This window comes from Pangasianodon hypophthalmus, chromosome 11 (assembly GCF_027358585.1).
Source record: "Pangasianodon hypophthalmus isolate fPanHyp1 chromosome 11, fPanHyp1.pri, whole genome shotgun sequence".
Classification (NCBI taxonomy): Eukaryota; Metazoa; Chordata; class Actinopteri; order Siluriformes; family Pangasiidae; genus Pangasianodon; species Pangasianodon hypophthalmus.
The window spans coordinates 18,059,459-18,087,283 of NC_069720.1; the positions used below are offsets into that span (position 1 = coordinate 18,059,459).

Here is a 27,825-nt window from a genome sequence, read left to right on the forward strand (position 1 = left end):
TTGTGAAACACATATTGTGCCTAAGCTCAGACCTAGTACCTGATTGGTGTTTATTGAACTCCATTCTATAGTGTTTATTGTGTTTAGGCTGATTAAACCCACGAAGACTACCTTCTCATGCTTAGTTTATTACTCTCCAAACCTTAGTTATCAATTATTTTGGTATCTTCATCGTGGTCCTCAAGGTTGCAGTGGATGCGGAGCTTCCCCTGGATAGTGGGAGCACCTAAGGGCAATTTAGCACAGCCAATCCAACTACTGGAATTTTTGGGAGGTGGGAAGAAATCGGAGAAACCTGAGACCCTGAGACAGTAACCTGAGCTCAGCATCAACCCCCAAACCCTGGAATTGTGAGGAGACAACACTACCCACTCTCCTAAACATCAATGATTGCAAAATGTTTCACTGAAATACTAATTTGTATTAAATTCCATCCCTCCGTTATGGTCTGAAGATGCTAGTCATTACCTCAAATTTGTGGCTACTCCTGCTCAGCATTTCACTCTGTGATTTGCTCGGCTGATGTTCAGTGTGCTGGAACTTGAGCTCTCTGATGAATGGCCGGGGATGTCAATAGGCTCTATCTGAAATCGATCTGCCTCGAAACATTAATTGCCCCATCTGGCTTTCACCGCAGGTTTCGTGCGAGCGTAGCGCAGCGGACTTCACCTGCATGCTGCATTAGAGATGCGTCAGGCATGAAGTAGCCATTTATCAGCCAGAGGTAAATTCCGATCAATGGCGGCACAAGGAGGAATATTCCAGTGCCACTGAGGAGCACAAATGATAAATCAATCTACCGCTCTGTGACATGACAAAGAGATGAGGTGTGTAGTTCTGTCTTTCTGTGGCTTTAAAATAAAGTGTGTGGTGCTTCTGGAGAAAGCGAGAGTTGGTGAACCCAATCTCTGAGGTCAGGGGGGGACTGAGCCTATGGGGGGTTAATGATGTGGTGGACAGAGAAAGTGGACAGGTGGCTAGGTAGTGTCCCTCTCCTCTGGGATTAATGCCCTTCACTTTCCTCAACCCCTAGGCCACTTGGACAGGGTGATGGAGGGCTCTTCTCTAGTGACCGCCACCTAGACTCATCCATCTGATCTATTTGAAATGAGGCACTTGTCTCTGACTCTTTAATACACTGGGCGTGATGCAGTAACCTGCTTATACTGAGGAAGCGCAGAACAGGGTGAATAGTAACTGTGAGCTAAAGATTAATCCACAGATAAACACTGGGCTTAATTTCATTGCTGGTAATATACGACATAAATTGGGATAGAGATTAACTCAATTCAGTAATATTCTCATATAGAGTTGAATGCAAACGTTTGCATACCCTTAACAATCATAAATTCATTTGCGGGCATTTGCCCCCTGCCCCTGGATTTACAAGCAGTTAATGCTTCGGGGCAGATCAATTTCAGATAAAGCCTATTGACATCCCTGGCGATTCATCAGAGAGCTCAACTGATTAATTAATTAATTAATTAATCAACTAAAAACATGCCAGTAGGTGGATTCGGGACTTTAGTCCACTGCCTTGAAATGCAGGGTGTATTCCAGCCTTGTGCCCGGTTATCCCAGGACTGGCTCAGATCCACCTTGACATTGAGCTTGATAATGCGGTTACTGAAAATGAACAAACAAATACATTTTCTCATATTGAATATACCCACTTTATACTTTGCTGGGTTTATTTTTATTATTGTCAAACAGGGCTACTTTTTTCTTTTTTTCATGCAGAAACCTGCACTTAACTGTATTTTCATTGTATAAATCTTGCCAGACAACATATTAGGTACACCTGCTCATTACTTTCAGACAGTGGGATTTTCACACAATGCAGTCTGAACAATTTTCACACATTACTGTGAGCTACGTTTGGTAAAAGCACCATGCAATGAGGTCAGAAAAGAGAATAGTTTGAGTCAGAGTCTTCAACTGGTTGTGTAACAGCTCCTTATAACACTGCTGTGCAGAAGTATACACATATGTCTGAACTCACAAAGTGCTGAACCTTGAAGTGGCCAGTCTGCAAGCAATAGAAGACTAGACTGAGTTTCTCTCCTTTCGCCGAAGAACGAGGACTACAGTGTGTATGTGCACTGAAAGCAGGCGACTGAAGATTGCAAAACTTTGCCTTGTTTGATGAATCCCAGCAGTGGTAGGATCACAATTTGAGATAATCAGCATAAATCCATGGATACATCCTGCCTGGTGCTGATGCTGGTGGTAGTGGTGGTGTAATGGTGCGGGGAAATTTCTTGGCACACATTGGGCCACCTTTATTCCAATCTGTCATATTAGTATGCCTGTCCACATCATACCTACGAGTTGTTGCTGGCTAAATGCCTACCTTAATGGTTAGAATGAAACTTTGGGCTAAATATTTTAGAGATAATATTTGTTTGTGAAGACTTTGAGGACTTATACTCATTTATGTTTCTCTCATTCTGCATCATAGTCTTCACAAACACAACTAAAGGAAAAGCTAGCCATAGCTGGTTTCAGCCCTCGTCCGGTTTTGTCTTATCCTTCCCATTAAATCAACTGGCATAGATACAGCCTTGGCATGATATCTGAACCCAAGATAATGAAGCCAGCTCTCAAACCAATTAGGCACAGATAAAAATCCCTTTTTGTTATATGCTAAAGAGCCACAGAGGTTAGCAAGCAGGAATATTGAGGTCATTTTCATTACAATTGATGGTACTGCTACCTGTTTTATCAGAGTGATCTTGTAAAGAATTTGCTGTTTATTTAAATTGGCCACATTCTGGCTGCTATTCTGAGCTATATTAGGGGAAAATTCTGTCTTAATGGATTATGGTTGACAGAGATAAATGTTGAAAATGCCCTGTTCTGTTTAATTTCATTGCCATGAGCCCAATCATTTGGGGAACTTAGATGTAGATTGCAATGTATTAACAAGTTGTCTTTAGGGTGGCACAGTGGGTAGAGGGTATCTCACACCTCCAGGGTCCATGTTGGATCCTGAGCTCAGGTTGCTGTCACTGTGCTCTGGTTTCCTCCCACCTCGCAAAACCATGCCAGTAGGTGAAGTGGATACTTTAAATTACCCCTAGGTGTGAATGTGTGTGCCATTACATCCATCTCACACCCAGTGTTCCTGGGATAGGCTCAAGACTCACACGAAACCTTACCAGGATAATGTGGCTAATGAAGATGAATCAATGAATGAATGTTTAGGAACGGATTCCAAATACAACCTCATTAGAAATTTAGAACAGTTTAACAACCAAAGAGACCTTGGGAAACCCTTGGAACGTGTGTATAGCCAGTCCCAATTCTCTTGTTAAATCTACAACACTTCACTCTACATCTACACTAGGAAGAGACAGGTGACGCTTCATTTTCTATGTAAATGCCCGACATGGAGACAGGAGTTTAACAACAGACAAACAACAAACCAACAGTGCAGCAAGCAACATTGGAATCGAGATTTTCTCAACTTTATTTCCTATCTGCAATTAGTTCCGATTTATTGTCGAACATGCAAAATGGGAAGGAAAAAAGTATAATCTTAGTTTCACAGTTCAATCTTATCCTGTCATACATCATACACGACCTCTCATTAAATGTCTATAGAGATGTTATGAAGAAAACTAAAGCTTGGATGGAACAAGTAGAGATTGTTGGTGTTGGTGCCTCTAGTGATTGTACTGTACATAGCTAGCATAGTTAGCTACCTTAGCTAAGCAGGCAGTGAAGTTAGCATGAAGCCTAAAATGTAACTTGTTAATCAAACTTAAATGCATTTTAAAGAAAAAAGTGATGTATATAAATCCTGGAGCTAAAAAAAAAATAAATAAATAAATAAAAACCCTGGACAGTGCATGAACACAAGCAACAGCAGCAGCAATCACTACATTAAGGTGACCAGATTTCTGAAATGAAATCAGGAGACATTTTTCATTTGGCAGCCATATAATTTCATGTGTAACATGGTAAACCGTGTCAGAAAATCCTAGTTTACAGTACAATGAGGATTGAAGTTTAAGTAAACTATAGAACACAGTAAAATGGTCAAACTACAGGGTGTCCCAAAATTCTCCATCCATAGGATGTTCGTGGACATCTGCTTCTCGGTTGGTCCGCAGCACTCCCAGTCTTTTTGAATTTGTTAATAAATTTGGCAGCAGAGTCGTGTGTGATGTGCTTGCCATATTTCCTGTTAAAGTTCATCGCACCCTTCTGACAGCTTCTCAATCCAGCTATGAAAATGATTTCAATACATTCTTTTGTCAAAGGCCTATGAAAAATTTGGAAGACATTTTGCTAAAAAGTGTTAATCTCTCCTATGTATGGAGACTTTTGGGACACGCTGTACAATGGTCCAATAAAGTGCACTTAATTATCTTCCCAGTTACAATAACATCCAAAAAAATTCTATATTACAGAAGCACTGATACAGGTGTGAAGGTAGCCTTTAGCCAGTGTAGTTAGCTATCTTCAACAACCTTAGCTAAATTCATTTATTTCATAAACTTATTCAGTAGATATAATAACTTATAACGGTATAAGGCCATTAGGTAGTATGTATCTCTTTGCCTTACCTTGAAGGAGGTCCTGCTGGCCGCCTTTTTTTTTTTTTTTTTTCGAGCAAGTAGTAGAAATGCAGAATTACTAACTAGCTTTTTGGCCATGTAGATGTGTAATATTGATGTACAGAGGTGTAATATTGATGTATAATCCAATTCAGTCATTTATGTTCAGGACTAGATTGTGGATTGATGCAATGTTATTTTGTCACAGTGTGTCATCTAAAACAACCTGAACTCTCACTTTTACGTTAATACGTTTATGTTTCAGGGCGATGTGTTTGCCGGGCAGTGGGAGACCAAACTTACGTTATTAACATTGATTTTCTCCTTCTTCATAACACCTACTGTTTCTCCACAGTCTGGAGGAGTTACAGAGGCTTCGTCTACTAAAAAAAAAAACAAAGGAATCAAAAGACTAAGCTTCATCAAAAGAAATGGACGTAGACAGTGCATGGCACTGCTCTCTCCCTCTCGTCCTCCTGTCTGTAAGAGTGTATGGATCCACAGCGCTGCCTCTGTGTGATGAAGTGAACACATTATCATTTCCTTGAGCTTCATTCTTTACCATGTCACATGACTAGTTTCTTGCATGTGCTCAACTCGTGCATGATCTTTTTGGCTTTTTTTTTAAACTTGCTTTTCTGTTTGTGGCTGAGTGTATTCTTGTGTGTGCTTAAGCATGTCCGTGTATGAGTGAGTGCTGTCATGATGTCCGTGGTGTAAATCATGAAACGAATCACTGAATGATGAATGTTAGTGTGCAGAACCTCTGACAGCCCATCTGTGAGATTCTGTAGCAGAAAAGCGAACGCTGAGTCCGTTCTTTAGTTATAGCCCTCTCCATATGTTTGGAGCCATTTCCTGAGTTTGCTGCTTACACTTATTTTTCTACCTGTTTGTGGCCTTTCAATGAAACTGAAGCCTTTATTTAAATATTTTAGGCTTCACTTGTTCACAAATAGTAAAGATAACATAAGCTAATATTAAATAATGACATCCATACGGCCAGTTCAGTGATAAATATTCATCAGGTAAACATGTCAGCTCATAAACTAGTGAAATATTTTTTTACTCAGCTTTTACTTTTCTGAAATAATAAATCATAGGGGTATTATTTGCTACCCCATTACAACCTCATATTATAAGGGTATTTATGATATTTCAGATGAAATATAATGTTTATTTCCCATTTACAGCATTTTTTACCTAAAAATCCAAAGTATTAAAAAATGAAACAGAATGACTATTTAATCTATAAAGAAAAATGTTTTTTGAAACTTTTTGCACTGGATTCTCAGAACCAGTAGTTTGCGTTTCGATATTCTTTATTTTATTGACTGTTTGACTCTTTTCAACAGAAATGTTTGTACATTTAATTGCTTAGATCTTCAATACAACTTTTTTCTTGCTCTGTTATGTATCAAGGATATCAATGCAAGCTCTTTGTATCTCTGAGACGCCTTTTTAAAGGCTTGTGTTGTTCTTGTATTCTCTGTTTCCTCCATCTTCTCCGTTCTTGATCCTAGGTCCTCTTACAAAGAAACAGAATGATGATTTAGGTGATAATGACGGTGCAGAGGATGAAGGTATTTTTTTGAAGCCAAACTGATATGCATGACAAGGAAACCCTCCAATTTTTTTCTTCTTTTTTTCTTAAATTTCTTGTCCTTTTTTCGCGAGTGGAGATGTTTTTTTTTTTTTTTTTTTTTTACTTCCTAGTGTTTTTGCTGGATGTGTTTTGTCTTTTTTGCTTGATGTTCTACGAGTATGTCACATGTCTCTCGTCATTCCAGACATGTAATTGTTAACCTTCCATAGGTTTTGGCTTGAATTTTCTTTTTTTTCTTTGATTTTCTTTTAATTTTTTCATGTTGCATCCCACTGAAAAAAAGAAAAAAGAAAACTAATAACCATAATACAAAATCTTGACACCTTTTTTTGCATGATTTTTTTAACCTTCTTGTGTTTTGAGAATCAAAAGTTAGAAATATGAAAATACAGCATCATTGGGGTTGCTGAAAACTCTTTACATTTCCTATGCAACATGTTCCTGGAATTTATAAAAGTACTAAATGGATAGACTTTTATAGCATTAAGAGCTACACTTAAAGATCTTTTGCCCACTATAAATCACTATTTTTAGAGTATGAATATGTATATACAGCATTTTTAAAATTACTAAAATACTGTTTTGAGCCATGCTCTTATATGAAAACCTATGATCAGGTACCTCGAAGTCCTGAATCATGAAGTGTTTTATTTCTCTTATACCACAGTGATTTGCAAACAATTTTTTTTTATTTATTAGTGAACAGTACATCACACTTTTTAATTGTTTGTAGTGACATTAATAATTAGGTTTTTTTTTTTTCATTTACATTATAGCAGCTGTAAACAGTCATTAACTCACCAGCTCTTTTTCACTGAGACAGAACCGCAGCTTGTCATGATACCAAGAAATCACAACACATAAACTCGTCCGTCCTGAAAACCCTCCCAGGTCAGGAAACATACTGACTGTTACAAAGCTCAGACACCCAAGACGTTTGTAAAGATGTTATATAAACGTCTTCTTACAGAAATCTTCCCCACATCCATTGTTATAAGCTTTTCTTTGTTAAATAACAACACACCTTTAAAAAAAGCACTGATTGGCCTTAGATTATGTGGAGCATCTGTCAGAGAAGTCCATATGAGTGAGCTGGAGCTACTGTCAGAGCTGCTGTTTAATCAACACCTTTTGAGAATTCAAATGTGTTGTGGTATTTAAAAAAAAGTACTAGTTAATGTTGGACCACAAAGTTAACCAAGGCCATATTTTGTATAATCAAGTGAAATAAGCACCAATTAGCACCATCTAAAACCAGGAAAAAGCTGTCTTTGATCCACACATCATAAGATTAGAGTGGCACAAATATACAGTGAGAATCCCGCCAAACATCTCCTATTAACTCCATCGAAAATTCAGAGCTCACAAAATAATCCTCTTAAGCCTGGGAGACAATATTCTGGTCCAAGCACAGTCCTCGAACTTAGAGGGATACGTTTACAATATGGTTCCTGGGCCTGTGGTTGAAAACAGCAAAGGCCGCACTCAGGATGGCCCACACTTCCAGTTCCTCAGAGACATTCCCTGCTTCCTGGTTCCTCTTTGTATTGGACTGGCATTCCATGTTCCGTCAAGGCAGAAAGGTGACTCTGATATCAGGTATAATCTTCTGGATTTGACGTTGTGTGTGTGAATAATATAGATTTACTTCAGCATACACTCCTCTGTGGACCACTTCCTCCTGCTGGACCTTTCTAACCCGGCATCCTGAAGTCAATAACATTCTGAGAGAATGGGGATGGCCTGGATCACTCACTTAAAGGAATTATTCTGGAGCAAACGCAAGCTTTTGATCATCCAAAGTAATGCACCACTTTAAAAAGAAGTCTCTTCTAATAGGCAAAGCAAAAACATCAAGTGCTCTTTTTGATATTAAAGCACTGTATAGTGAAAGCAATACTGAGCAACTGCCATAGTAGTACAGAGAAGGATCATTCTCCAAGGTCTGTAGTATAAAGTTACACTTTGAAGAGTGGTTTTTGGGCCTCAATATTTTGTGGAAATTCTATTTTTGTGTACCAAATAAAACAAAAAAGCAAAAAAAAAAAACATGAATGTTTCTTTAATTATTGTTTCAAAATCTAGGCAGGAGAAATAAAAAACAAGTAATTCTTTGTTTTTATTCTCAGAATTTTTCCTTCTCTGTAAATCAAAAAATGAAATCATGAATGGACCAAAGAAGATTGTTGCTGATAGGGCGGTAAATAAAGGCTACTGAATATGCTTGTGACTCTTGCTTTTATCTTATAGATGTGGCTTTGGAGTTGTATTCCGCAGTGATTATAGACATGGTGAGAAGAGGATTGTCCTCTACAAAAACACCCACGTACCCCCTGCTGCAGAACCAAGTCCAGTCATTAGAGTCAGACGTGATCCAGCTCCTCCCACCTGGGCATAGTTGAACTTCTAAGTATCTCTAACTGCTGGAATTTTGGTTCTGCAGCAAGCACTATTTCAAAATATCAGAGAATTTGTTGTATGTTTGCAGCGGAACAAAAGGCCTTTCCTCAAGGACTATTAAGAGATTTTGTGATAAAAATGCCTTAAATTGAAACTGCAATGCACATTTGTTGAGATTTTTTTGGAGGACAGTCTTCGTCTCGCCACATCTATAATCATAACTAAAAGCTAGAGTCATATAGATATATTGGCTGGCCTTGTCCTAATGGCTTATGGCCCCATCAGAGGCAACTGCAGTTTTCAGGAAAACAAAACCCTTTTTCTGTTTTATTCCTTTTATGGTTTATTTTTTTAATTAATAAACAAGGAAAAGAAACACAATGTGATATTAATTATGATAGAAACTCGCCTGGATTTTGAAACAATAATCAAAGAACCATTTGTGTTTTATTTCTTAATTTTTAATACTTACACAAATATAGAATGACCAAAAAAAGTACACAGACTTTCTGGATGTTGCGTTCAATTTCTGTATGTTGCTTTCACTCATTTTTCGTTTCGAATTGAAAATGGAAAAACAAAGAAACACCACTGGGCTGTGTACCTTTTGATCATTCAGTTTTCATTTCCAAAAGAAATTTAAAAAATTTAATAACAAGAGGTATTTCAATCATATATTAATAATCAAAAACAAAAACACTTTTGCTGCACAAAGAAAATTGCAAGAAAACAAAACAGAAAAATGTCTGACTTTTTCAATGCGTTACACATATTACATGAAAAGTTGATACAGGACATTGATGCCCATGTACAAGTAGCCCTATTACACAGGACGTTGCCACTATTTAGCAGGGATAAAAATAGCTCTAAAATAGCTTAGCTGGAGATCAGTTGACAATAGCCTTTGAATCTTACTCTAATATAATTTTAGATATGGCAAAAAAGGTCTGTCCTCTAATATTAGAGTACATGGTCCAAGAATTTGGGGAAACACTGGTATTTTCCACAAGAAATATACAGAGACTTCTTGCTGAACGAGGCTTGAGTCCTCTCTCCGACTCACATTTGGAACTTGAGGTTGCAAAAGCTATCACTGAGGTAAGAGGCTAGAATTCCTCTCTAGCTTGACTAAATAATTGATCTGATTTAGTAATTAATCTAGTATGCGTGTACATTTCACATAGCTTGCTGGTATACTGTTTAAATATGCCGGTTGTATGGCAACAGGGGAATCACCGGATGCGCTTCCTTTGGAAATGAAAATTGAATGACCAAAAGGTACACGGACCCCACCCTTTTATTTTATTTTTGTTTTTCTTGGCACAAGTTAAACCTAGAAATTAATTCATTTTTTCATAAAATTATTTTTTTTAAAATGTCGTCCTCCTTTACCGCCATCTTCTTGCTATTTTTAAAAAGCACATAGTGATCCATATTAGCAGTACATCAGGCACAAACAGACATCTATAATCTATACTCTCTTTCTAGCTACTAACTACCCAGTAATTACTGCTACACATCCAGGTCATTCTAGATCATTCATTAATTTTAGCCCCAAAATTAATTGGAAATGATGAGAAACAAGCAAAGGAGAAATGTGGGAGCTTTTTGTAATATTTAGTGTTTTAAACTGTTTTAAACCTCTTGTTTGCATACAGGTTTGTTTTTATTGCAAATGAAATACCGCTTTTATGTTTTCTTTTTTTTTGGACCATTTTTCCAGCCTGTACCTTTATTACAAAGCATGTTTTAGAAAGTAAGCACTCTAATTTGTGTGGTTTTAATTTTTAACAATTCCAGTGACAAAAAGTACACAGCACTTTAGCAGATGCATACACTTTATAACTAAGCTAGATAATATGAACAGTTGCAGGGACCTTGGCAAAACTACGCTGCTTTTTTGCCCAATATCTGCATCCTCGCATCTCCTATTCACTTTGAGGAATTAACTGAATCACTCAAAAGCAGGTAGATCCAGAAAAGTTTATAAGGTAGTGCAGCAAGGACGCAAGAGCTGAACGGAAAATAACGATAGATAGTGATGTATCAAAAGAAAAGGAAAAAAAGGAGAAAAAGGTTATTTAAAAGATTCTGAAAGATACACCTGACGTAATAGCATCAAGTGCTACAAATAGAACCCTCATACAAAAGAAAAAAAGAAATAGTATGAAGAAAAGGAAATTGTGAATTGGGACTAACTGAGAGCCCCTTGTCTCTAGGCCTAGAGAAAATATTTTTTGGGAAAATAATTGCTTTTTTCATTTGTTCTCCACTTTGTTATGGGACCTCCCGGAGGAGTGTCCCTGAATGCCCAACTTCAATCAATTATCAGAGATTTATGTGGATACATAGCACCCGTGGTGTAATAGCTGTCTCCTCCTTACAAGATGAAAGCTATTGCAAACATCGTTCTCATTTTGAAATTACTTCCCACGTGGACTGAAACCATTCGCCCAAAGTGGATCACTGGGCCCAAGCACCAGCGATGCATTAATAATTTTAAAAAAGCAACAAAATGGAGAAAAATAACTTGTAATAGGTTGGGAAATGTTACAAATTATAAGTATATAGTAATTCAGAACAACAAGAATTTTTTCTCTGTTATATGATATTCAAGAATGTGTCACGTGTATCAGCGGTCAACTCACTCACTGAATCCAGAAATTAAAATGGCAATTTAAATTTACAGTATTGGTTACTGATGAGAGAAAATATACTAGGAATGGGCAAAAGACCATTAAAAAAAAAGAAACATAAGAAACATAACACATGTTGCTTAGGAAATGAAGGATCTAATATCTAAAGCTGAATATATCGTAGCCCATTAAATAGTAAAAGCCAAATGTGGCAAATTGGTCCTAAAGTAAAAGCCAGCCTCAATTCTGATTGCATTTTCAGCTGACAGTTGGAATTTGACGTTTAATTATTTCCTCCTTCACTCTCCTTCCAGATATCCGAGAGAGTGGAAGTCCCAAGCCGGTGATGGTTTTCATCCATGGCGGATCTTATATGGAAGGCACAGGAAATATGTTTGATGGCAGCATCTTGGCCAGTTATGGCAATGTCATTGTCATAACCCTGAACTACCGGCTTGGTGTGCTAGGTAAGTGTTAGCTGTTTTTTTAAAGCACCTTTGCAAAGCATCAGATGAACACAGACAAGGTTGCCTCAGACTGAAGTGTGTAGGCCTGATCCTTGATGATTCTGTCATTTCTTATCGCCAATATATCATATTCTCCTGTGAGAGCGAATTCAGCCTCCTGTAGGAAGTAGGGCACTCTTTAGCATATAGTCATAGTGCCACTAGTAGCATCTGTTCAACAGCAGTATGCGTCTGTCACATGAACAGCAGTATGGGTCGGTAAATCCAGAGTGCTTTATGAGCGCTACTTCAGGCAAGGCCATAAACTGACTTATTCATGTGAGCTCTACCTGGATAGTTTGGTCATTAACAGTGGAGGGAAAACAGAGCAGTCTCGAGCAAACTGTGATCATTTATAAGCTTGGGTTTGCTCCCAAAAAAAAAAAAAAAAAAAAGAAAAGGGAACTCCGATGTTGTTCTAGAAGTGTTGTTGTGCAAGGATTCTGCACCACCTAGAATGAATTGAGTGCCCAGGTAAGTGCAAAGTTGAAATGATATAACGCAATATTCTGCTGGTTTCTTTTCACTTAAACGAGGTACTAGATAGGAAAGAAATACAACTTAAAGTCCAATTTTGGTGAGTGATGATATGTGGGAAAGAAAAAAATATGTAGGTGTATATATGTGGCAGCCCAGGGCCACCCTTTATATTGCTCATTTTGACATAAAATAAATTTTCCATATTTCCTTCTCTTTTTTTCCCTTTTTTTTGCACATATCTCAACCAGATTTTAAACTCTGGTTAACCCAAAAGTGAAGATAGAAAATTGCAGATTGAAGATTTAAAAGACATTTTGTCTACCGCAACATTTATAACCTAATCTAGTTATGGAAGAAAAAAAAAACAGTACTATCAAATTTGAAAGAATTGTAAGTTTAGAATGGGAATGGACTTTGATTATCAGCATCATGCACCTCAGTCTCTCGCAGTATAAGTCAGTCACAGCGTTTAAACATGAGCCTAATCGCTAGTTAATTCAGTCAGTTCAGTTCTGTTGGCTGAATTTCTCAGTATTAATGTTTTTTATTAGATCATATAAACATTTGACCTAGATGACTTCACGCTCATCTATACAGCGTGTGTAGGTGCTCTTCTCTGTTTGGCTGTGACTGCTCAGGACCATCGCTGACATTTTAACAGATTGATGAGACTGATTACAAACTGATTTGAATAAGTTGATGTCTGTTTCACTATGGCAAGAAACTGAACAACTTGATTAAATCTTGACATTCTCTGTGTGAGGATATCACACTCAGCTAGAAGGGTTTAACTTAGCTATCAATGCAGACTGACTGTTTTTACCATTGCATTTGTTAAACTGACTCCTTTAGACAGCATGATCTTTGAGATAGCTAAGGCAAGGTTGGAAAATGATGAAAATAAAAACATGTATTTACAAAATATATTTACCAAAATGATGCCAAACTATATTATTTGCAGAAAAACAATTTTTTGGATGTTTTCCAGAACTCAGCCACAGACGGGTTTTCCCAGACCACCCCACATATGTGAATGTGAAGTACCATGTTTTATTAATAATAGTGACCTTATGTTCTGTTTTAATGAGAATTAGGATTCTTAATGCACTGTAGCACAAACTACTGTCTGTACAGTATCATTATCAGTACTGTTGTTGATTTATAGAGCATATCATATCTGTCATGCAATTCTACACAAAATGTTCTCTTTTTTGGCATTAGCTCTGCTTGGACTGATTCCCTTTATCAGTGAAATTGATTATCCATATGCTTTTAGTCACACATCTTCTGGACACAATCTTTAAATCAAAGTGCCGATTTGTGAAACACAGCACTGTTCAGCCCTGGAGAACAATTAAGCTGCCAAACAAAATGAACTTATGCTGTGCCCCATCACCCACCACTGAACACCCCCATGCAGATCTCTTTTCACAGATAGTAATTTCACAGATCAGCTTGGACTTGTTTTAGTAAAATCCAGGCCAGTATTCCCAAGCTGCTTTATAGTAAGACGAAAGACACACATGCGGGAACATCTGCTGTGGTATACATCTATCTCCATGCAAATGTAGAGCCTTTCATAACACCTGATGATGGTGGATAGAGAACAATGGCTTTTTTTGTGCCGTGATGACAAACGTGGTTATAGCCAAGGTGCTAACTCTGTGTAAACAGTGGTGGTTTGACTGCTTGTGTTCAGCAAAGGAGCATGTGTCATGTTAGTGTGTCAGCGTGAGTCATACAATGCAAATGTAGCCACTGCAGGTTTAATTGTGTCTACAGTGTGTTTGCTTGCAGGCGCGTTAGCCCCTTTGTTTACCGGCTTTTCAAATCTTCACCAGTGGCTTTTGTTCTCTCTGAAGTAATTGGTTTTGGTGTTTTCATTCTTTGAAATGCCCTGCGTTGTGATTTATTTTCATGCTTATTAATTTCTTCTTCATCAAAACAAATACACCAGATACTTGGATTCATTAGTCTTTTTCCTGTTCTCTTTTTCTCTTTTGCATTCTATACACTTTCTTGCATATTAAGTTTGGGCTTGCTCTGAGGTCTTTAAAGAACCATGTCAAATGTCTGGCTGCAACACGTGGCATTCCAAAAACCATAGTAATTGCCTGTAGCACAGGTCAATGAACAGGTAGGCAACAATGAACAAAGTCAAAACCCGGGCATGAGTTTAAAAAAAAACAACAAAAAAACAGACTTACACAGAAACAAGATTCAAAAATGTTTGAGAAGACTTCACAACAAGACATGGAAACTATGGGGTATAACCAGGCAGACGAATTAACTACTGAACACGGAAAAGGTGCACACATTTGGGGAACAAACCAATGATAAGCCAGGGGTGGAAAATGGACTGAAATCAAAACAAAGGCGTACAGTCATAAACAAAGCACGACAGGAACACAAACAATATGACACAAGCAGCAGTCATTGCACTGGGAAATATGTTTCATGCTAAGAGGGCATATTCATGATGCTAGCCCTATTCTGAAGTCATTGTTTTTGGGAGATGCTTCCTTTCTGTGTTTATTAATCTTTTAGCTCCATCTCAGACATCGCTGTTGTAATTTTCTTTCTCCTTAGCTGTTTCAAGGTCACATACTTTGAGATAATATAGTGAGCGTCAAATAACATTGCATGGATGATGAGCTGTGCTTTGTTGATAAGATTTGCAGATGTAATGTAAGCTGTGTCCTAACTATCACCGCTACCCAGAATGCTTTAATTGCCTGTATGTAGCACTCTAGATAAGGCGTGGCTGACTTTATCTGAAATGGCAGTTTGATGTCATGTCTACTGGCCTTTTTGGTGGAGGGCAAAAGAGACGAGAGCTAGAGACGAGGCCATCTGCCTCCAGAGAGCCAGTGTCTTGTGTGTCCATCTGGGCCTACTCTTCTTCCTCTCCAGCCTCTTACTTTCTATTAAATACCCTACCAATCTTGCCATCTTTCCTTTAGATTGTCGAATATATTCAATTTTGGACGAGATCAGGTGGTATGCTTTGATTTCAAAATTGCCATAAATGGCTAAACCTGGCAGGCAAATCGAAGTGTCTGAGTAAGCGCCATCTCAATGTCAAACATGAACATTGACATCTCAAGGTCTTGCTCATCTCTGAGGAGTCAGATGATCATGGCTGTCTCTCCATGACATTATTTAGAAGATGTGGTTTTATTTACTATACCAGGACCCTGGCTGCGAAATTGCAGCCAAAGCTGTGTTTCACATGTAACTTCTGTAATTTACAGCCCAGAGCCTGCAGGAGTTATCTCCGTGCTTGGGGCTTCCTGTCACGCTGGCCACCCTCATTCCTGGCCCCAATGCTGCATTCATTTTGCTTGCTGACAGCAGCTGCTGTGAGGGGACAGGTAGGGGGTATCAACAGATGGATGAAGCCACATTGAGGCATTCGTCTCTGCCATGGATTTCGGCGTAAGTCCTGCCCCTCTCCTGGGCAACTCGGTGGAGACCAACTGCCGTTGTGGATGAACTAGGTGCTTACCAGGATTCACATGGCGATGTTGCTTCTGCCTAGAGAAAACATATGGCTATGTTTAACACCTAAGAGATGAGGTGCACCAGTGTGGTGCAAGAGGGACTTGTTGGAAAAGTTGTGAGGATTGTACATGTCTCCACTACTGTGTGTTGATTTTTAGTTACACTGCTATGAAATTTGAAAATGACCCCAAAATATGAGCACATTATTCAGAATGAATGAAGTGAACAGATGATGTTTTTTAGGGGGGCGTACTTTCATGTGGGCATGAACAAGTTCAGTATACTTCAGATATGAGGCTTGTGGGACAAAGAAACACCCTGTTTAGTAACTGTTTTGTTACAAACAAAAATAATAACTGTGCAAGTGGAATGAAAAAAGTCTTGTGCATATGTCTAATTGAGACCAATTATGAACTTGGTGATGTAGCTGGGTTTGAGGAACTGTCAGAGCCAGAACTCGCAGACCATGCTAATGATGGCATTTCTACCATTGTTGTTTTCAGTGTTTTCCAAAAAATAAAAATAAAAACCCTTTCTGGTTTAGACCATGCCCATTTTGGGTTTAAATTTGAATACAGATACAGATGTGTTACACTCCTAACAAATCCAATATCATTGTCATCTCCTGTGGCCTGATGCACAGTGGTTGCTCCTACTGACGTATCACCACATGTCAGCTTGTTGTTCCTTTAACTCCTGCAACATTTTAGAGGTCAAAGACACCTCCCACTGGGAACACGATGCTCACTGCCATGGTCAGTCAGCACTTTTAGCCCCATGCCCTCTTTTGGCAGATGGCAATGTGGATGAAGGAGCTATGACATTTAATTTGCTGTAATCACACACTGATATTCTCATCATATGAAATGGACATGGACAGCGATGTTGTTGTGGTAGCGTGAGGTCTGAAGCATAAACCTAAAACAGGGTTCCTCAGGGTTGTGTCATTCCGTGTCCTGTTCTCTCTGTAAGTAAAATCTAACTAAAATAAGCATTTAATACAGTGAGGGGATTACACTCTGTCCAGAGTTCCTGGATTTGTGCCTATAGCTAGAACATATCCTTCCTCATTAAGGTGAACTCAGCCAAGGGGATAGAAAGTTCACACTGTAATGGGAGTAACTATCAGCTTTAGCAGCTTTGTGTGATTTTCCTTCCTGCCAAGCCTTCTAACACTGGATTATCAGTGACTGAATTCTGAAAATTTTAACCCTGTTGACAGTCAAGGAAAAGATGAAAATCATTTCCAACTCACTTCAGACCATTACCATAAGTTTAACCTTACCCCAAATTTCCCCTTGGGGATCAATATCATCCATCCATCCATCCATCCATCTATTTCTGTTTCTAGATTATTTGCCATTCTTTGTGCTGCATATATCTGATATACTATATCTTTACAAACTTCTACACTAAATACTTCTACACTTAAAAAAAATAAAAAATCTTTGTGCAGGACTCCAGTGAATGCCTTTTTTAAAATTCAGATATAATATTGTATCCTTTTTGCATGAAAAGGTTAAAGAAATTTATCATGGTCCTTGTAATCTGCCTCAATCCATCAATTTTTTTTTAATTAATCTATTGCTGAAGATATCAACAGTCATACATTGTCCAAAAATGCAGTTAATCATGACTTAGTCTCTGGCTTTGGAGATAAAGATTCATATCTGTTGTAATTTATTTTAGGTTGCTTGGCCATAGAAACTTGCGTTCACTCCAGCTTTTCAACGTTGTAGGGAAATTTGATTTGCATTAATTTATACGATGAAAAGAATCCCTTAAAGTCCAGCCTTATTATTCAGTTATTAATATTAACACTGATGATTTAATAATTACTATGCATTATTAAAAATAATGTGACAGAGTCATATCAGATTACCAGTGTGAAAATCACTCAGTCAGGAAGTGAACTAAGTTCAACTTAGTTGAATATGCCGATATGGCTGAAAGAAACTAGAGTACAATGAACAGGAGATGGATGTAGTTACTTAGTTATATTATAAGTATATATACTATAGTATATGTAGTAGTTGTAGTTATATTTGTGACCAAATATAAGTCTGGTTTTAGATTTAACAGGTTTAAAAAGCTAAGATTCACCCACTTTAAAATATGCTGGACTATATTTGGCTTATAGACTAGTGAGGAAAAAAAGGTCATTTCTTATTTTAAAGGAAATTTTAAGCTTATGGTCCAGTCATGGACCATAGTACCATTGTACTATATTTTCACTGAACATAATCGTACAAATATCTAAATGTTCTAATTCCTTTTACAAATTAAGGTATGCACCTGCTAGCCACTTTAATAGAGACTCCTGCACATTCATGCAACTGTATCATGCAGATACAGGTCAACAGCTTCAGTTAATGTTCACATCAAACATCAGAATGAGGAAAAAATGTGATCTCAGTGGCATCTTTTTTGGTGCCAAACTGGCTGGTTTGGGAGGAATTTGAGCCTGCAGTGGGCACATGTTCTGAAACTGGACAGTTGAAGATTGGAAAAAACATTATCTCATCTTTTTCCAGTTTGCAACTGTCCAGTTTCATTGAGCCTGTACCCAGTGTAGCCTCTGATTCCTGTACTTGGCTGACAGGAGTGGAACCCAATGTGCTCTTCTGCGTCAAGGTTCGGCATGTTGTGCTTTCTGAGATGCTTTTCTGCTCATCATGGCTGTAAATAGTTGTTAGCTGAGTTACCATAGCCTTCCTGTCAGCTCAACCCAGTCTGGCCACTCTCCTCTGACCTCTGTCATCAACAAGGCATTTCCAACCACAGAACTGCTGTTCACTGGATGTTTTTTGTGTGTTTGTTTTTTGTTTAAACTGCTACCGCATGATTGGATGATTGCATGAATGACCAGGTGTACAGGTGTACGTCTTAGCATAAATAGAGTATTGTACCAACCGTTTGGCTGGTGTAGACATATGGTTGAGTCTCATGCTCTGAATGCGCTGTAGTACTGAGGACACATTTTGATTTGCATCTTGAAATTACAGCCCCATCATATTGCATCGCAGTGAATTCAATTACATGAATCATCATTAATAGGAACATTTAATCATTGATATTAATCACTCCAATTATAACTAATTTTCTATCTCTCAAATTGCATAGTGAAGTGCCACTATGGAGCAGGGATATCATCATCTGTCATCATTCTTTATTTCCTATTTCCTTTCTTCTCCTCCTACTTTTTTCATTCCCTGTCCAAACTCCTGTCAGTCACAGAGACTCCTGGACTATGGTGAAGGATTAAATTTCCTCTGAAAGATGATTGTGGGTTGCGCTTATCCATATAACATAATGGCTGCCAATTTGTGTGCTATCTGCTGCTATGAAGGTTAGTAAGTACAACTGCCAGTGTGGTAGTTTGTGGTTTACTAACAGCGAAGCTGGAAAGATGTACAGCTTGTTCATTGCAGGTCAATCATGCTGAATATAAGCACTTGACATCAATATGGCAATGACTGTTACTGAGGGATCTCAAAAACTGTATTCTCTCAGATCAGCTGGTTGGGTGTGTTATATGCATGGATGTGTGTGGGGTTTGGCTGGGGCTTTGAGAAAAAGGGTAGTGTAATCAAGAAATATCTCTCCAGAACTGCAACAGGAGAGCGACAGCCAGCTGTACGCTTGGCCTTGCAGGTCCACAACTGGTTCATAAAGAACAATAGCAGTGAGGGATACAGTCATAAGATGAGGATTTCAAACTCAATAAAAAAAGCAAAAGTTCCTTGAAAAACATCACATAGGCATATATCTAGACCACAACATCAGATAAAAGTGTTGCTTATGGATTGCTGAATCTCCTTATTTTCACTCTTTCAGATTCTTTACCACCATATATTCACTAGGTAAGGAATAAAACACAAGGAGGTTTTTATTTTGTAGAAAAATAATCAATGTGATGCGGCTCCACAATAAGCAGGGTTAATGTTACCATCCTAAAGTAGATTATTTTCCTATGACAGCACATCCTGAAATGTTTTATTTAACATTTGACATGTTTTATTTTTTTGCTTGTTAAGGAATGAGTTGTCATAGTTATCAGTCTATAGTTACATTTAATGTTGTGGAATGTGAAACCAGTTGGTACCTGTTATCAGTTTGCAGCTATAAACAGTCATTCTCTCAGTGGCCTCTCTCTTTTTTTGTCTCTCTTGAAGTTAATAAATCAAAAAATAAATCAGAAAACTGTAGCTTGCCATGTTACCAAGAAACCAGAAAGCACAAACTGCTGTGGAGAAAAAGTACTGACACCAGAGCCTCTTTCCAAAAATGTTAAATTGATGTCTCCTTACAGAAAACTTCACCGTTTCATAGGTTATCTATTTTTGTTTGTTAAATAACAATACATTTTTCAGATGTGTTTATTATTATACATAGATTTCTTGGAGAGTCTGGCCTGAAAATGAGTTGTTACGAATTGTTAGAAACTGTAAAGTATTAGAATGAGAGCATTAATAAAACCTGTCATTTTGTATGCAGCTGGAACTACTGTCGGAGATGCCGTTATAGAAAAATCAAAGAATCAACACCTTCTGACCAGAATCGGATTAAAAAAATCGAGAGTGCTGTGGTCTAATTTTGGCATGATAGCCAGATTGTCGGCAGTGCCATTTGGTGGAAGTGTTACTCATTCGAGTGTCAGGGCCATAATGAGATGTGTCTCTAGCAGCCCGAGAACAGACCTCTTAGCAGAAGGTAAAGGAGTTTGAGGTTTACAAAGGAGGACAGTCTGTTAGGAGAATATCACATCTGAGAGCTTGGAGACCATGCAGTCCTGGTGCAATGGTCTGTGGCAGAAACGAGTGAATGGGGATAGAAGCTCTTGGCTGTGAGGACATCATCCCCTGCCAGTGGACAGATGTTGAGATCCTCTGCAGATTTCCACAAAATCCTCATAGGCATGCTTCCAACACTCATTGGACAAGCTGGCCGATCTGCTTCCACCCCGCAATGCCACACGATCTCGCCCACAACCCTGGAAATCGACCCTCTACACAGAAGGAAGGCTGCCATTTTATGGTTTGCTGGTTTGCTTTGGCAGTCTTTTATAAATGCTTAATTGCACCAGATGAAAAACATTAACTCAGTGAATGTTGTTTGTTTTTTGCAAGGTTGAACTGCATAAAGAGATTAATGGAACGGAATGAGCGTTAAGAATTGGAAATCAGGACTCGAGATGTGAGGCGCTGGTTGAAGGTCTGGGTTTATGATGTCATAAAATTGCTGAAATGGGTTGTTATCAGGAACACCACAAGCTTGCTTTATTTCTGGGTTCTTGGAAGTGCTGCAGCTGGGCACTTTATTGTGGGATATTGTTAAAATTGTGTTAGGCAATATTAATTTACTGTCCCTTACTTGCTTTCTCATTAATCATCAGCTGGATGGTTTGCAGAAAGGCTCAGAAGGATTTAATAGATTCAGATTTGTACGGAGTGTTTTTAAGATGTCACGTCCTTTGTTCCTTCCTTTCTTTCTTACTCCTACCTACTTCTCTCCTCCTTTCTTTCCTCTCTTCCTCCTACCTTATTCCCTTCTTCCCTTACTTTCTTTCTTGGTGTCAATTCTGGCTCTGACAGTTCCTCAACCTCAGCTACATTACATTAAACAAATTTAATTGGTTCTATTTCCCAAAATATAAACAAACCTGTGGGCAGTTACTGTGTATGCTGTAAATGCATTAACATGGTCTTTGTTAGTCGGCTCTTTTGTTACATCCTGTGGGATCCTAGTCCCAATGCACAAGTCTTAGTCACAAACTATGAATCTTTATGGCAACTGGGGGCAATCAACCCCCTATTCATATCTGTGTATGTATCTGATTAGAACACACTCATTTACCTCCCTAATATAGATTAACCTAAGCTAAAGTTCGAACAAGGGACCCTAGAGCTGTGAGTCAGCAATGCTACATGCTGGCCTTCACATATGATGAATTTGCACTGCATTTTTACTGATGATACACTCATACTGTTCGACCAGCTCATACACAGGGGAAAATCTCAGCAGGAGTATCTGTTAATTGGGTGGACTGCAGGTTGAAAGAATGGCAGCACTCTTTCAACCTGCAGTCCACCCAATTAACAGACATTGCAAACATGTCGATCACATTTACTGCCATTTTACAGTTCCATCACTTGACATGTCATTATGCATTCTGATTGAAACAATTCTGACACTGTCTGAGATACAGTTGATGTTGGTTTTTATTATGCAGTTGCTTCAGACGGTTACATTTCATTCCATTTCTCCATATGGAAATAATAATGATTGTCACCCACATTGATCATTTAGTTATCGAGAAATGAGTTGTATTGAGAAACACGTTGTAATAACCAGACTCATTTTATAAAGCACTGGCACTCAATGTGTAGGAATTTCTCAATGACTGGCAGCTGTCCCTGCCCTCGGAGTGGTGGAGTGAAAGAGTGTGGCATCCATGATTGCTACGTTTTATACATTACAGTTGGTGAGCTATATTAATCACAGTAACCACATTACATGCAACTTTACCATATGTGTGCACTTAATGTCTTGGGGCAAATCTACCACTGGAAATTGCTGGCAAGTAAATTGGCTTTTTTCCGCACATGGCTTGTAAATCACACGATTTAGTCACCAGATTGACTCCACTCTGAGTCTGTATGTGTCAGTGCACCGTAATGTCTGTCAGGTTAAGTCCTCCCTTTCTGTGAGAAATGGAACTGACAGGCTAGATGGGGGCTCTCTAATGGTTACCATTGGTGTGGTACTATTTTCAGAGACAACACTTTTCATGGTGTGAAAGTGGCGACAGGGACAGCTGTCTGAACACAGAGCTAGCTAGCTCACACCTGCTTGGCGATTCAAGTGCACAGGGCATCTTGATGATGAACAGCCATTTTATATATACACTCTATGGTCAAAAGTTCATGATTACCTGAGCATCGTACCCATATGTACTTTTTGAAAATTTCATTTTTTGCTCTTATAATAACCTCCACTCTTCTGGGAAGTCTTTCCATTAGATTTTGGAGCCATGGGGATTTGTGCTCATTTAGCCACAAGAATTAGCATGTTGGGTGAGAAGGCCTGGGATGCAGTCTGTGTTCCCTGTTCATCCTAAAGGTGCTCAGTGGGGTTGAGGTCAGGGCTCTGTTCAGGCCACACGAGCTCTTCCAAACCAGCCTTGTCAAACCGTGCCTTCATGGAGCTGGAACAGGTTTGCACTCTGCCCCTTAGTTCCGCTGAAGGGAAATTGTACAGCATACAAAGTCCTCCTATAAAGCATACAAAGTCATCCTATACAATTTTGTGCTTCCAACATATTGCCAATAGTTTAGGAAAGAACCAGATATGTGTGTTATGGTCAGGTATCCACAAACGTTTGGCCATATAGTGTATGAATGTAATTATATCTTTAAAAATGATTTAAGGTATATAAAAGGACCGCACTTGTACCTTAAATTAGTTTTAGACTACTTATACAGGTGAAAGATAGAAAAGATACTTTTGCTGGCACCCCAGTTACAAGGAAAGGTACAGTTTAGTAGCATTTTTTTCTGAGAGTGCAGACAAAAGTGGTTTATAGAACACAAACATGGAGCATAGTGGGTTTTTTTAATGACTTGTTGATGTACAGGAGGAATTCCTTCCCAGTTAACCAAATTATATCTCAAGGACATATCATGTAGTTAATAAACCTGTTGACTTTGGAAATATAAGCTGTGCAGCAGCAGGTCTATGTGGAATTGAAGCATTACTGTAATTCATTGTCATTAGGTAAATTCATCAGAGAGAAGGCAAGCAGAACACAGTGAGCTGACTTTCTATTGTTCATTTTTTTTTTTTCAATGAGCAGAAATCATACTCCCAGATGAAGAGGCAGTGTGGTATCAATCGGGGAACGCGGTGTAGCCATGCAATCATCGTCCTCCTCCCATTTCATCAGTCAGCCTCTCTTGGTTTATGTGTTTTTTTATGTAATTTTCCTTATTCAGATTTAACACTGAAAAATTGTTTTCATTAGGATCTGACAATAACTGGGATATTTAAACAGATGACTGGGTTTCAATTTCATCCCCTTGTCACTGAATGAGCATTTTAGGCCTATGCCTAAGAGAGAAGCAGCATGATGAAGAATGTATTGCTTTCCTTTTGGAGATTTATGTCAAACCCAGAGCATAGCTGGTGCTTATAATGCGAATAAAGAGTAATTTTTATATAGTATAAAAATCCCGATAGCTTTATTATGTAAAATAATGTGTATTTTTTAAATGTAAAAAGAATGTTTTTAATGTGTATTTTTTTAAATGTAAAAAGAATGTTTTTAATGTGCATAATTTTGGACATGGGCCATATTACTACTACTTTTCTTTGATTTTAAAAGCCTATGATTGGAATGAAGCAAGGCAACAATCATAAAATCATTATCACCAATTAGAATTGATAATAAATTAATTATTATTATTAGTGTGTAAAAAAGATTTCATATTTTTAAACTAAAACAGGCTAGCAAGGTGATTTGCCAATAACTCTGATCCTTAAAATCATTATTTTCTACATCATCATTCACAAATTAATGGTAGGCCTAGCCCAAATTCTGAGTAAAGTTGGTCACAGCAGATTCAGTGGTATTGTCAAAAATAAAATTTGAACAATCAGACAATAGGGGGTGGGGTTTATTTTTCATTCTCTGGTTGTTGGATTGGAGAAATCAAATGCTTGTATCCTCTTTAGTAGATTCTGCATAAACCTGTTTTCCCCTGACAACTATGAATAAAAGACTAACAGCCCAGATACGTAATCTGCGTGTCAATAGATATCTATATTGGGATACATATTATATTGTGTCTAATTTCCAGTGGTTTGAATGTATATTTTTGTGCTGATAAGGAAATCACAAGGAAAGAGCAGAAGTGGACTGACACGTACAGACGAGATGTGGCAAGTGTCTTAATCAGCTCCCTGAATCTAATGTGATTGTTGATCACATTAAGCATGGAGGATGAGGAAATGATGAATGAACAGTGAAATAGAGGCATGGCCTCACTGTCATACTGCAGAGAAGCTAATCAGTACCATTCTCCCTCTGCCCTCCTCATTCGAACTGTAAGAAAGCAATCTGAGGATAGCTGTGCCTCAATTATATCCAAATAGATCACATTTCACACCCATTCATTTGCGGGCAACATGGTGCATGATAAACATTGTATTTCCTCATTAATAACCAGACGTCACCCTCATTAGTCCCCTTTTGTGCATGACTAACAGGAGAGATCATTAGTCAAAACCAATATTAACAGGTACATCCAATTTTCATACCTCCCACTATATTAACAGAATGCCAGCACCAAGTGGTCATTTATCATGAGCTGGTGAGTCACACATGCACACACACATACACATACACATACACGTACAACACACACAGAATACAAATTACTTGGACAAATACTAACACGTTTCTTATTTCCCGTTATAGGAAAATTCCACTCTGAAGCACATTAAATATGTGAAATATTTGTGATGTTCTTAGCGACTCTGGTGCTAATTTGTCTCTGGTACTGTATTTTCGTAGTTTCCATTAGAAGTTCGCAGTTGATGCCCACGCTGATGTCACAGCGGGACATTACTAGCGCAGTTACGATGGCATTTCATAGGAGAAAAAAAATCAACAATCTCAAACAGCCAGGTTTGGCTGATAGCTCACAATTTTCCATCAACATTCAGTGTCATATTAATGAAGAATTCCGCAAACATTGGACTCAAAGTTTCTGAATGCATTGCAGCTATTTGGCATAGTGGTGGTGAGTTACGAAAAAAACTCAGCACAGCTTGTAGCGATCTGTGAAACAAGCATGATGATGTTGACGGTGGTGTCAGCATGAAAGTTGAAGATTTTGAACCTGTTTGAGCAGAGTGTAAGGTTGAGTACATGAAAGCTGCACAGATTTAAGGATTAAAGCCCTGCTGCATCAGTCTCTTTATGTAGAGATGAAGCAAGGGCTAAATTCCACTGCCTTTGCTATGAGTGTGTAGTTGAATTGCATTGTGGGTAATGTAGGAAACCATTAACCAACATGAAAATAGACCAAGAAAAAGTTGTCAGAATCTCATAACCCAATAAAACATTAAACATATCAGATATAAAGATTAATATGCAAGTCATTGGGTGGGTTTTTGCATTAAGCAATAGTGAGAGAAAGCCATCCTTCTTTTCTTATTGTTCTAAGGAGAGTGCTAGTTATGCCGTTCTCACCATCAGGGTTTCAGCCAGCCAAGAGCAGGGGCTGGATGAGTGACAGGTGAGTGGCTTGGCTTAATTCCGGAGGAATATCTCCAAAGCCTGGGTAAACAGTGTGCTGTATTAGATCCCCCAGTGTGTGGGAGCCACCGAGACGGTGCCACCCATAATCTCCTGCAAGTACAGCCCGTGGCACACTTTTAATTTAGTTTTGCCCTAGTGGCTAAGCTGTCTGCCTGCACCAAGTGGACCCTTATATTTACAGGCAGTATGCGGTAGCCTCTTTCCCAGGTGCTGAGGTTTATTTGACCTCTCTGTATTGCTCAGTAGAGGGCGGGAGGGAGAGAAAGAAGCAGATCCACCACTCAGACTGTTTTACACACGCACACACACACACACACACATATATAGCTTAACTGTCTCTGACCTATTTTTCAACCCTGTCCACTTCACTGAAGCCCCCACTTGAGCATTTGGACTATAAAGGCAATGCACATGCAACGGTGTATCAGTCGTACCACAAGCCTTGCTCATTCCGAAGATCTAGTGCCTATTGAATCTGGAAAAAAAAACATTTGGGCCATTGCCCCTGTAAAAGCAGTCATATATCCCTGGACAATCAGATCACATGGGCTTCATCTCATTATCCGGAAATGGTAGTAAAGCAGTGCAAGCAAGTCAAGCCCTTGATTATTCAAAAATATAATTCCAATCTCTAAGCTTTTCCTCTTAATGATGTCTTGCATTCTCAGATGTTTTTGTCCTCGATTTCTTCTCTTATCGTTACTGACCTGTCATTACAGCAAGGACGCCAGCGGGCACTTTAGCCTTATTTTACATTGCCTGACATAGTGTACATTAAGGCTTGTTTAATATTAGCTCTTCACTTCAAGCTGGACCTTGAGATATTCTGATTGAACAGATACAAATACACATTCCAATAAGAGGCTCACTAATATTTTTTTCCCCTGAGAAAGCTTGCCAGAAAGCTTCATAGGGCATCTTGTTGAAAGTAGAGGTGTGGATCGGGACCAGGACCTTGCGGGATGCAACAAAAACATTGTGCAATGCCAAAATCACATCTGGTTGAAAGACGAATACAGATACAGATACATACATTTGGAGTATAAAACAGATGCAGATCCTACAGTGCCTTTCCTGTACTTGATGAACTAATACAAATGTAACAGTAGCATAGATTGATAGCACAAAACCGATGCAGCAATTCTGCTGCCCTTCTCAAAATCTGACTTTAGCCGAATAAAATCTGGAGCATAGATCATTCTCGTCAGAAAGAGCACAACGTCCTTGTCATCTCCACGAATGGGCATTTCCAATTTGTCATGGAATGTTTTATGAGGAAACAGATGGTTGTCACAGGCAAATAAAAACCCTTGCCTTCGCCAGGTTTCTGTGGGTTTACAAGATGAGTTATCACTTTGGAAAAAGCTTTGAAATTTCATAATGAGATTGGTCGGTAGATTGGTAAACGAGCTTACTTTTTTGGCATCTTTCTATGAATATTGATTGATAGGTATGTTTATAAATACCTGAGCAGTTATTACCGCTTATGTATTAAGCATTTGTCACAATTAATGTCTGGTTGATCTGGATGTCCTCTTGTTTTCCTGTCATTGTCTCTATACACTATAATTCGACTAGCCTTATTTCAGATCTGGCATTAAGTACCAAATTAGCTAATAATATGAGAACACCTTTCACCCACCCAAACCATAGATTTTTCCTGTATTAGCTCTAATTGCCGTGTTAATTAAGCTTATTTTTCTCATTACACTCCAGCACAGTTGAATTCTCCAAACTGGTCAGAAGGTGTTGGACAGTGATACTGGCAAATCACAGGGTTATACGTTATTAATGTGCTCGTTCT

The 27,825-nt window shown here is 38.5% G+C and overlaps 1 protein-coding gene across 5 annotated transcripts in view; it reads left to right on the top strand.

The window, feature by feature from the left end:
- nlgn1 (neuroligin 1) overlaps positions 1 to 27,825 on the top strand; it is a 255,896-nt gene that overhangs the window by 122,636 nt on the left and 105,435 nt on the right. For 4 of the 5 annotated variants that reach the window (XM_026928425.3, XM_026928415.3, XM_026928435.3 and 1 more), the window contains 2 exons: positions 6,089 to 6,148; positions 11,522 to 11,674. In XM_026928425.3, coding sequence (XP_026784226.1) covers positions 6,089 to 6,148; positions 11,522 to 11,674 — 213 coding nt within the window. The remainder of the gene's footprint in view (positions 1 to 6,088; positions 6,149 to 11,521; positions 11,675 to 27,825) is intronic. The other variant, XM_026928442.3, reaches the window with a different exon arrangement.